Here is an 11,819-nt window from a genome sequence, read left to right as displayed (position 1 = left end):
CGGGAGTAGTACATGTATATTGGTCACTTTGAAAATATTCAGTATTTAAAATTATCTGGTGTGGAAAACATTATATCTATATAGCGATATTACAGCCACCTTTAACTCAACTATTGAGTATTGAGTTTAGAAGGGCCTTTGATTGAGTCTAGCATAATGGTTCTAGTATAGCTCTAAGGATATTTGAAGTATATGATAAAAATATTCCATTAGCTTAGTTTATATTATATTTTATATAGCGATATACACAGCCTATAGCTTTAAAACTTCATATCTTCATCAAAATTAAACATTTATATCTGCTTCAACTCAATTATTGATTCAGTCAAGCATAATTGTTACACTATCGCTCTTAAGACAATAGAAGCAATAAAATGTAAATATTCCATAAGCTAACTTATCGTCAAAATTGTGAAAAAACAGGTAAAGACATGTAGGTTTTATCATTATCACGTGACATTTTTCACTGTAATTGTTGTGGTTTTCAAGGTTTTATACCCTCCGTAAGAATGTGACACTTCATTGAACTAATGAAACAAGCAATGCTCTGGAGTGTTCAATGTACCAGGACAGCTGGTTTCCAATTGTTGGGGGATTTTTAACGTGCTCAGGCTGTAGTACACGGGGCCTCGGTTTATTCTCACATCTGAACAACTAAACAATTTTTCCCTGTCAGTATACGAGAGATAGAAATAGTGTATTGAATATTATTCAATGAGTAAAATCAATATTGATTGAGATATTACCATGAATGAGACGAAACTTAGTTTAAACTCTCTCACCTTTCAATACTCTTTCAATATCAACTCAATTAAACATTGCATAATAACATAATAACATGTTTCAGGTTCTGTTTTAATATTTATAATAACTCTATATATATATTTATATTCATCCTATTTGCTCTATGAAAATATTTGGTATTTGTGTGAAATTAATTTGATTTGGTTTTTAAAGTCTATTTTTCGCGGGTTATGTATTTGCTGTATTCAATCAAATCGATGTATTCCGTGATAAAAAAGAAAGGTGATATTCAGTCGAGGTATTAGACGCAGTTCGTAATATCCCCTCTGGCCGAATCACTTAAAAGACCAAAATATATCCAGGTTTAAGTATCAATATATTGTCCAACGTTTACTATAAATTATATACGATGGTGCAAGCTATGCAGGTATATAACTTGATCTATATTTAATGATTTAAAGACTAGGCCACCCGGTTAATCTGTTGATTTATATTTTAAGATAAAATCATATTATCTTTCGCCCTCTCTATCAAATATGACAACAATTTTTCTTGCATTTCAAATGAATAAAAAAATGCCGAGATATGCCCTTCAAACACTTAAAATGAAATTCAACTCGTTTTTAAAACGTTTAAAAATAAGTGAAGGTTTTGCGGTTTATTTATTTATTTTTTAAGGAGTGTCACAAGTTGAAGTATTTGTATATTATTGAGAGTTGAAAAGAATGTCTGGCCGAAAAACCAAACTTCGATCTGCTATCTTATAAGTTTCCAAATTTCTTGTATTTCTCTACAAAATCTGCTAAAATAAACTGTAAAATAAAGTTCTTCTTGCATGTATTTTGTGGGTATGCACCTACGTCAAAATTCTAGGAAAATTATCCAAATTTGGACTATCTGGATAGTTAGCCCCACCCACTTGACGGTAATATTATCGAAATCGTTTGCTCAATACTATAGATCATACATAACGGATTATAAAGAATTCGAAGAATTTTATAGTCGTCATAGAAGCCATGAAGGATTTCCGTACTTTGAACATAAAGACAATTATTAACAAGGTAGTTCCTTGTGGCTACTGGTTGGTTTGTTGTGGTCATTCAAAATTTAACTCGAATGCTATCAAGTGCTTTGGTCATACCTCGACGATTGTACTAAAGCGAATACAGCCAATCATAGCCCTCGATTACATGCGCTGCTTATATTTCACAATCTTTCTGTCGAGGGCTCTGAATGACTCTATTTGCTATCAAATCAAATCGCTGTATCTTCACAAACCCGTGATACACGAAAGGTGGCTATTGTAGTCAAGGTATTAGACGCAGTAATAGATTCTATAGTGGTACTGGAATAGACATTCTATTGTTTTCGTCGAATAATTTTGACAGTTAGTTTGATAATAATTGTTTAAGTGCGTGGTCTAAATATTGGACGAAAAAAAAACGCGAAAAAAATTCGTTAGTTTTCTAAAGTTCAGCATTTTTAACATTAAAGTTGAACACTTGTCGAGACAATCACCAGATAGTTTTATACTGAACTCGAAATATCATGAATTGTTTAAAAAATTGTGATTGTGACCTTCGCATCACACATACTTCTAACGAACGCCAATTTAACAGGGGAGGAGACCAGGATTTTTTCACAGATTGCAGACTGTCTTCCGTAAAAGTTCTGTAAGCGCTCTGCAACAGATTCAGCTTTACGGAAACTACCGAGGATTTTCGAATGATTGGAATGGTGAAAATAAAAATAAAGAAAACTTCCAATCTGTCCCTTTAAAGACAGTCACAAGTGTCCCACACTAATATAGGATAAATATCAAATTTGTCTATATACTTCAGACTAATATACATAGTTCCTTTGATGTTGTTGGGGAGGTGAAACCAATTACACGGGAGGGGCTTGACAGGGATTACTGATAAGCCGTTCACTATTATCAGAATTGGATTTTGAAATTAATATTTATATTTATCTATAACTCTCAATTTCAGATGAGATTGTAAACGATTTTAAATTTAAATGCAATAGAAAAAAATATCTGGCCATTTTGTGATTTTGTTAAAAGGTTCTTGATCGCAGTTTGACTTCGTGGACGAATCACCGGTTCTTATACTGAAAACTCTTTAAACTTTCAGGAATTGTCGGGTAGAAATTGACATCAGAAATTGCTTAGTTTTACTGTAATGAAAAGATCAACATTAAAAAGTTTGGAAAACCTCTATACAATACCGTTAGAACAATACAGTACCCTTTTTCTGATTAAAAGTACCCGGAGTCGTGTTAAAAATAATGCTAGTATACTATGACGTCAGTGTCTATTTCAGGCTGAATTATTGACGTTTTTTATTTACTCCAATATCAATATATTTTCAATGGATGTTATATATTTATAATGGATGGTATATATTTATAATGGACGGTATATATTCATAATGGACGGTATATATTTATAATGGATGGTATATATTTAAAATGGATGGTATATATTTATAATGGATGGTGTATATTTATAATAGATGGTATATATTTATAATAGATGGTATATATTTATAATGGATGGTATATATTTATAATGGATGGTATATATTTATAATGGATGGTATATATTTATAATGGATGGTATATATTTATAATGGATGGTGTATATTTATAATAGATGGTATATATTTATAATAGATGATATATATTTATAATGGATGGTATATATTTATAATGGATGGTATATATTTATAATGGACGGTGTATATTTATAATAGATGGTATATATTTATAATGGATGGTATATATTTATAATGGATGGTGTATATTTATAATGGATGGTATATATTTATAATAGATGATATATATTTATAATAGATGGTATATATTTATAATGGATGGTATATATTTATAATGGATGGTATATATTTATAATGGATGGTATATATTTATAATGGATGGTATGTAAGTGTTTAAATATTATAATGAGTGGAGTATTTATTATGTATTTACGATGTAAACCACTAGACAATAGGTAAACGTGTCCACTAGTAAGTTATAGCAGTACTCTATTCATCTTAATGTTACGTGACCATCCTTCAACTTAAACCCTTTCAATGCCAACTTTTAAAATAGATCTAGTGTGGCCTTGTATATCTAGAAATATTGAAAAGACACAATAAAGAAGCAACAATTTTCTGTACTCATGTCGTTAGGGGGTCTTCGACCATTTGCATCATTTTTCAAAGTCAAACTTTTAAAATAGCGAAGTGAGTTTTTCTTAAAAAAAATATCTAGAAATATTGAACAGAAACAACTAATTGTATACCAATGCCATATTAGATCCTTCAATTTGGATCACTTTACAATAGTTGAGACGGAAAGATACAACCTTCTGCAACACCTGATACTGACTCGCAACTTTGTCAACTCGCCACCCTTCACAGAGTCCATTTAACTATAACTATAATAATGTAAAAAGACAGGTGTCGAACATAAAAATTTGAATTAGCCAAAGTTTAAAAATAATAACATAAAGGAGTAAGTCACTTAGAGACACATAATATATAAGATTTCATTTGACTTTTAAATTAAAAATTAAGGCAGCTATCTCGATATTTTAATAATCTGTACCATCTTGTTATTGGTAAATAAACTCATATTTATTCTATATTTCATTAAAAAAAGAATGTCCAGCGCAATTGTATATTTTACGAACTTCACTTACTCATTCTTCACCAGGTATCAATACAGTCATAGCTTTTTATTTTAATTTCATATCTGATTTAAACTTTTATCGAACTAATATAAAACGAATATTTCAACGATAATTTGTTTCCATAAACTGCTATTTCATAACGTATAACTGGTCTAATGGCTATCGAACGAGAAGAATTGAAAATGCCAAATTTGAAAAGTTGATCTACACACGTTTCGATGGTATTTTGGACGGTTTATAAAATATGACAAGTGTAAGAAGAATAGGTTAGTAGTTGAAACATTGTAATTTTAAAAACAATAGTCGAGTGATTTTCTTGAGACAGAGAGTGGATGAACCAAGGCGAGCCTGTCACCGCCAACATTACAAATAATAACCTTCGTATCTCACCGTATATTGGACAATCGTCTCATATTTAATCTTGATAGAGTTTTAACTGATAAAATATCATTATTATTACAAATCTTAGGTGGAGATCCCATATTCTTAATTTGTGATAATAACGCAGTTTAAAATTCGAATTGTCTAAAACATTTCTTGAAAATATGAGCAGTTATGAACAGTCCGAATAAAAGTTGTACAAGCAAAACAATTCCAGTAACCAAATTAAAGAATGACAGGAGCAATAATAGTATGATAGTGGACTCCTCAAACGAGAAGTACCACTAGGTGAAAAGGATTAATCGATTTGATTAAAGAATGAAAAAGGTGGGACTGAAATATCTTTGACGGGTGTTCTAGAAAGATGAATCGCTGATTAATCATGTATTTTATTAAAAGTTTTAAAAAACCTTTCAATATCGATATTTCCACTAATGGTTTTATTGTGTTTATTGTTGATTATTGTGAAATATAAAACTTATCGATATTATCAAAACCACTCGCTCTATTTAATTTTTATTTATTCAAACCCTTTAATTTTACGATTTAAAAATTTACTACACCTACAAATGAATGAATTTAATTCAGGAAAAGGTCTGTATATTGTTTATATATAATGTTGTAGAGTCGTTTATTTCAGTATTGAATAATAAGACCCTTAAAACACACCCTTGACTTACGCCAATTTCAAACTGGTAAAAATGAACAGAATAAAATACAGGTTATATACATTTTTAAGTAGGCCTATAGTAATAAATTTATGTATATTTTGGTTTTTACTAAACATATAAAAATAATATGCAAATATACAAGATTGATGAAATTACATTCGTTTCTCTGTTTTAAAATCATAGTTAAAAAGTCGTTAAAATTTGTATAAAAATCGAAGGGTTTCGAGAGAGCATCCTTGTCTAATGCCACTATCGTTATCAAAATCCATACAAGACAATCGATTAATCAAAATCGAGAGTAACATTTGTATAGTAGTGGATTCCTCCAAAGACAAGTACCATCAGATGTTTCGAGAAGAGTACAACTGTTTATGGAAGACAAATGCTTAGGTAAAAGAATTCGATACAATATTCAACAACATTTAAGTTTAAGACAAATTTCCCACGAATGTAAAAAGAAAATCTCGGAGAATATTAAACTTGACTTATATTTTGCAACATCAAAGTTATCGTTCAATTACCAAATAGGACTAATAAAGACACGAGGTCGTCTCGTATCAACATTACAGAACTATAGAAAACGGGTAAAAATAATGTTTATATAGTGATTTGAAAGGGAAAACGTGTTCTCCAGTTGCTTTATATCTTTTCGTCTCTCTTATCAAATATATAACATCGAGTTGTGCTTGTCAATAAAAGATGGGTTAAAGTTATATGCAGTTTCTGATGCCGTTATTATGCAAATTATATTTTATATTTGCTTATCCAGTAATTCAGTCATATTATTGTAGCAGGTGTTCCGAAAAGAACGAGCATGTCCTTCATTGATGCATCGGTATCCCCCCAGAATATAGATGTGGTGATCGAATTCAAATAAAATTTATTAACATCTTAAAATCATCTTTGTGTTAAGTTTTCCGAATGTAAATGCAGATTGAAAAAGTTGACATGTTAGATTCTCTTTTATAAAATGTAATGTTCGACAAGGATGTCAAATTGAACCATTAAAACGTTTCGTGCAAGAAGGCCATCATGTATGCACCCGTTCATTTGATATACAAGGAATTACATTTACTGTCACCCATCGCCTGTTTCCAAGTTCACGGTAATAGAAAATTCAAAATGACATGTCTGTAGTGTTCTTGTAGCCTAAATACAAGCCCCTGTCCTTCCCCTCCTATGGGTCATTCTCATTTCGAAAAATATAGCAAAGTGTATGACTTTGACCAGTATAAGTACCAGTATATCGTGTCAGCACCAAGTACCTGCGAACTGATATATCAAGTACAGTCGACTTGTTACCGTGTACCTCAAATCACACTGTGTTATCTCTGACTATAGATAGTACCTAACAGTGACAGTCGCCTTAACCACGATAACAATTGTACGAGTTGAAATAAAACTTAGCCCGACATTACCGCTACCATCTTCAATACTTCATTTAAATTAAACAAACCAAACACAGCCATTCAACATCTATATCAATATTAAATTCAAATGATTTTATGCCTGAAGGATCGACTCACACCTGGCACAACCTAGTCGGGAATGTCATTATTACCCCCAGGCTGTAAACCCCTGTCTTTCAGTTTAGCAGTATTCGAGGGACTGTACCCTAACACTGAGGCTACCTTTCGCGGTAAATTGTCCAAACCTTTAGTGAGATTCTAAAGTAACTTGTATTGATAAATTAATTATTTATCCCTATTAGTCTTTAAACACTTTCCGAGGTATCTTAAAGAAATAGCCAACAGACCAGACCTCAAACTCAAAATTCAACTTGTTTCAGTTCAATGTGCCTTTTAAAGAGTCTAAAAAATCTAACGTAGGCTATCAGTAAATCTATATCCTGATTTCCACCCCTTTCTGTCTAAAACAATAAACGGTGGTTCTTTTAAGTTGTTGATTGCATTTTGATAACATTTCTGGAATGGCACCAAACATGTGTGCTCTATCATCAATATGATCAAGCTTAAACATTCAAAATCACTGAAACTCTTGTCCTAGTCTATAGTGTATACAACTATAAAATAACACATAAATAATATCATAGACCCTCCGTTATATATGTATAGAATTAACGAAGTTTAGATTTGTTGCTATTAAATTATTCCAGGAATGAGTGTCATGGGAGGCACTATTATCATTGATTCTGCCACCGTGTTGCCATGTAGCCTACTATTCATAAGGGAATAAAGAAAAGGCAGATGCATATGTTATATTTTTTGTATGTTATCAAATTTTGCCGCACAACTGTAAAAATGCGCTCAGGTTGCGGATATTTCCCATGATGTATTCAAATAGTGTACATATCTTTATAATCAATGTCAATATTATGACTGACTTTGTTTACCTTGACAATTTTTTTTTAAATTTTGCCGAAAAAAATTAAAAAGAGACATTTACCGCAAATTGCGGATTATATTTTTTAAGATGTAAAAGATTTAAACCACATAACATTGAAGAAACGCGTTCTGGTGTAAGAAAATCTCACAGAAATTGTCGAGGTCTGTTACCTAATCTTAAAATAATAAATATTATTGACTAGATGAGATCAAATTTCTTAAGAAAGATAAAAAAAAATTACACGCCTCCCTACCTGACAATTTCGTTATATCCTTTTTATAAAGTGATTCTTCCGCATCTTGCGATTTTATAATGTCTTCGCTATGTTCTAATAAATTGCCATCATATTTTTCCTCACTTAAAATCACTGAGGGAATTAATAAACAAAAAATTAAAATATGTACAGTTCTGCGCAAGGCCATTTTAGTTATGACCATAGGCAATGAAATCACATGACCAAATAATAACAGATGCTTGTTTCTCTTTTTACCGTTCAGTGGCGCTACTATCGTGGCGGCCCGGTGACCTTTAACCTCTTACGTTAACGGAAAACAAATTGTAAATTAAAAATAAAAGAGACGTTTTTATGAGCTCGGAGTAAACATCTTCTTTTGAACCGCCTTTGTTGTTTTCAATCAAACCTGCGTCATATTTTTTGATAAATTGTGAATATTTTTGGGGCTGACCGAGACGTCTGCAGAAATTTGCTCCGTCGCTTTACTTCCGGTTACTCGTGTCGGCGAAGCGAACGCAAAATGTGAGTGTCTTCTATTTTCTTTTATTACTGGTTTCGTTGTCATGAAATATTCTAATGATTTAAAGTATGTTATTTTGAACTTTTGTTTTATTTAGGTCGAAAGTTACGTTCAAAATAACGCTGACGTCTGATCCCAAGCTCCCATATAAAGTGTAAGTTTTTCATTCCATATGTTGACTGTTTACATTCATATTGCCATGCCCATGGCCCAGGCTGTTTCTCTTTAGTGATTAGGGTGGTTGAAAGGTAACAAGCGACTATTCAACAGAAGACTCTAACCCTAAGCAGTGTTAGTATTGGAATTCCTTGTATTTCAAACATAGACCTAACTTTAGAGTTTAAGAACGAGAAAATGAAGAAATGCAGACGAAATGCAGGTTTTTATGGGTGATACTCTGCGAGGAACTTGTTAAGGGGGGAAACCACTGTAAGCCATACGTTATTGGACAGTGATCCACTGTGTTTAATATCACTTTTATTATCAATATATGTTGAAGAATGTCTCCCAATGTGGTCTAAGTCTATGATGGTGACATAAATTTTGAAATCACTATTTATCTTATTGCAAAAAAAAAACTTGATACAGGCTGATTTTAAACAGAATTCCACTTACTAATTCTTACTGATCTATTGAAAACTGATTAGACTATTTAAGATTAAATGATGTTGATCTACAATTTTTTTTTCAGTCTAAGTGTTCCTGAACAGACTCCATTTACAGCTGTGTTAAAATTTGCTGCAGAAGAGGTGGGTATAGAGAATTTTATATTGAAACATAACCACAATATGGTGGTTTAGTATACATACAATGACAGCTTATAGCAAGCTCAAGGACAAATATTACGAATTCTTACATCTTGGCTGATTTGTTTTGTCAGGCAAAATTTGATCTGATTAATTCTCATGATGGTTAAGCTTACCTACACGGGGAAAGCTTTGATTTGTGGTCTTCATCAATTTGATTTTGTGCGTTTCAGTTTAAAGTTCCAGCAGCTACTAGTGCTATTATTACTAATGATGGAATAGGAATTAATCCAGCTCAAAACGCAGGTAGGTATCAATTCATGATAAACTAAATAATCCAAAGCAATGAGTCTCTGAGTTTGTGATGCTTTTAAAGGAATGTTAATGATTACAGACTTCTTGATAGACTAAATAATCTTTATGTTATGTTATAACCAATAAACCTCTTGAATATGTTTAAAGTAATTGAGGATCGCCTCCAGGTTTGTCCAATTACATCTTCACATTGTCGGGCTATTCCAGATTATGCCTCGCAATAACTGCCTTTCTTGTGTCACAGAAGTTTGTTTATGCAGCGATTTGATTGGATTGTACACTGTAGAATACTCTGAATCAAAGGCCTCAACAGATGATTTCAAACAATTTGGCTTCAGGTGAAATCAGTGGCTATGATGATTTTACCCTAATTGGCTAGTATACAGTGTTCCTGAAGCACAAGACTTAAAACCCCTCTGAAAGCACATTTAAACTGTTGATTTCTGTCCACCTTGTTTAATCAACTTATCTTTATCTTTCAGGAAATGTATTTTTAAAACATGGTTCAGAATTAAGATTAATACCTAGAGATAGGGTAGGATGTTGCTGATACAGAGTGTATTTATGAACTTCTTTTAAAATCAAAGATTTATCATCATTCTTTATTATATTATACCAGTACCATCCTGGCTGTGAATTCTTGTTTCTGTTGCTGAATATTTGCCAGTTGAGGAACGTTAACAAGGATTGAAGGATATGGATTTCAGAGTTGGCTCCCTTAGAATATACTTTCCAAGGATGTGTTGATGTGAAATGAGAAGAAAAACGGGCCGTGATAGACACTAAATACCATCAAAGCTGAAGGGTGATAAATTTTCATATAATTTAAAACTATAAAGGTCATACGGATTAGAGCAAAATTCAGCTCAACCCATCATATGTTTCAGTTTCAGTTAAAATTTCATTTTCTTTGTTAAATATTTGGTTTGGGTTATTTAATGTTATGTTTTTTTTTATAACATCTTACATGTATATGGGAGAGGGGATTTGATATTTTTTTCTTTTATATTTAATGTTAATTTCATTGTTATGTTATGATTCATCACAAACACAAGACAATTATAGAATAAACACACTTTTTTTGATAATACTGAACACATGTACTCCTCACTTTTAAATATCATTCTAGTCTTAAACTAATTAATATCACCCATTGTCTTTGATACAGAGTGATGACTTGATATGAGAGTGTAAAATGAAAGGAGTTTTACGTCCTACTTTTCTGCACCTTGTGGACAGTGTTTAGAGGATAGAATGATTAAGATTTTAGTGTGCATCTGGGTTCAAATCTCAAGACATGAAGTCTTAATTACACACAGAAAAAGTGGACTGTAATGTTATGAAACAGACCTGGATATAGATAAATATCTTTGCTCTCTGTTAATTCTTTTTTAGTCTTCTTTTCACTTTTATGTTAATTCTTCTGTTTTCATAGAAAAAATTCTATTCTAGTTATTGAAATATTATTTATATCATGTCAATTATAAAACATCATATTATTGTACAAATTATAAACATTTTGTTTCTTAAACAGACAAATTGCTATAAAATCTTAAACTAAAACAAATAGTTCTATTGCTTGTGACAAAAAATGAAGCTACCAATTGTTGATTGAATTGTTGCTGCCCTATCCAAACATTCCTGCCCTTTATTATACAATATTACTCTATCTACATACATTGAGATGTTATCTTGATTTGCATGAGCAGCCTCATTAACTGTCTTTAGTTTAATATTCATCCTTCATAACTTCAACACAATCCATTGAACAATCTTTAATTGCTGCTCTGTAGAATTGCTTAATAGGGTTTCATAAGTATAAAATTTGAAGAATCAGGCATTGACCATAAGTTTTATAAAAAAAATAAATTTTGATCTATATTTTCCTCACCTGTGCATGATTCAACAAAAAAATGACTTTGCTGCCTGTAGTGCCACTTTTCTAGAGGCATCTAGTAAAGACATTTTCTCCAATACTACTTTCACTATAGATATTTCACTATAGATTATGCATTCAATATGAAACAAATACTGGCACTATTTAGAAGGGGGACTAGGATAATAAAACATGGGGGATGGTCACTCTGGTATTGGGTATCTGACAAAAATGGATAACCTAAATTAAAAAAAGGCCAAAGGATGGTAAAACAATGTCACCCTGCCC

General features: G+C 31.6%; 1 protein-coding gene across 1 annotated transcript; it reads left to right on the top strand.

Moving 5' to 3' along the window:
- Positions 1 to 8,692: 8,692 nt before the first annotated feature.
- Positions 8,693 to 10,205, top strand: LOTGIDRAFT_123041 (hypothetical protein; the record flags this gene model as incomplete). Its single annotated transcript, XM_009060352.1, has 4 exons — positions 8,693 to 8,748; positions 9,286 to 9,343; positions 9,574 to 9,646; positions 10,138 to 10,205. Coding segments are annotated over 4 exons (255 nt in total), but the record flags the coding sequence as incomplete, so codon positions are not given.
- Between the last annotated feature and the right edge of the window lie 1,614 nt (positions 10,206 to 11,819).

The sequence above is a fragment of the Lottia gigantea genome (genome assembly GCF_000327385.1).
Source record: "Lottia gigantea unplaced genomic scaffold LOTGIsca_42, whole genome shotgun sequence".
Lineage (NCBI taxonomy): Eukaryota > Metazoa > Mollusca > Gastropoda > Lottiidae > Lottia > Lottia gigantea.
Note: the sequence above shows the minus strand (reverse complement) of the source record. Positions and strands in the feature narration are given on the sequence as shown.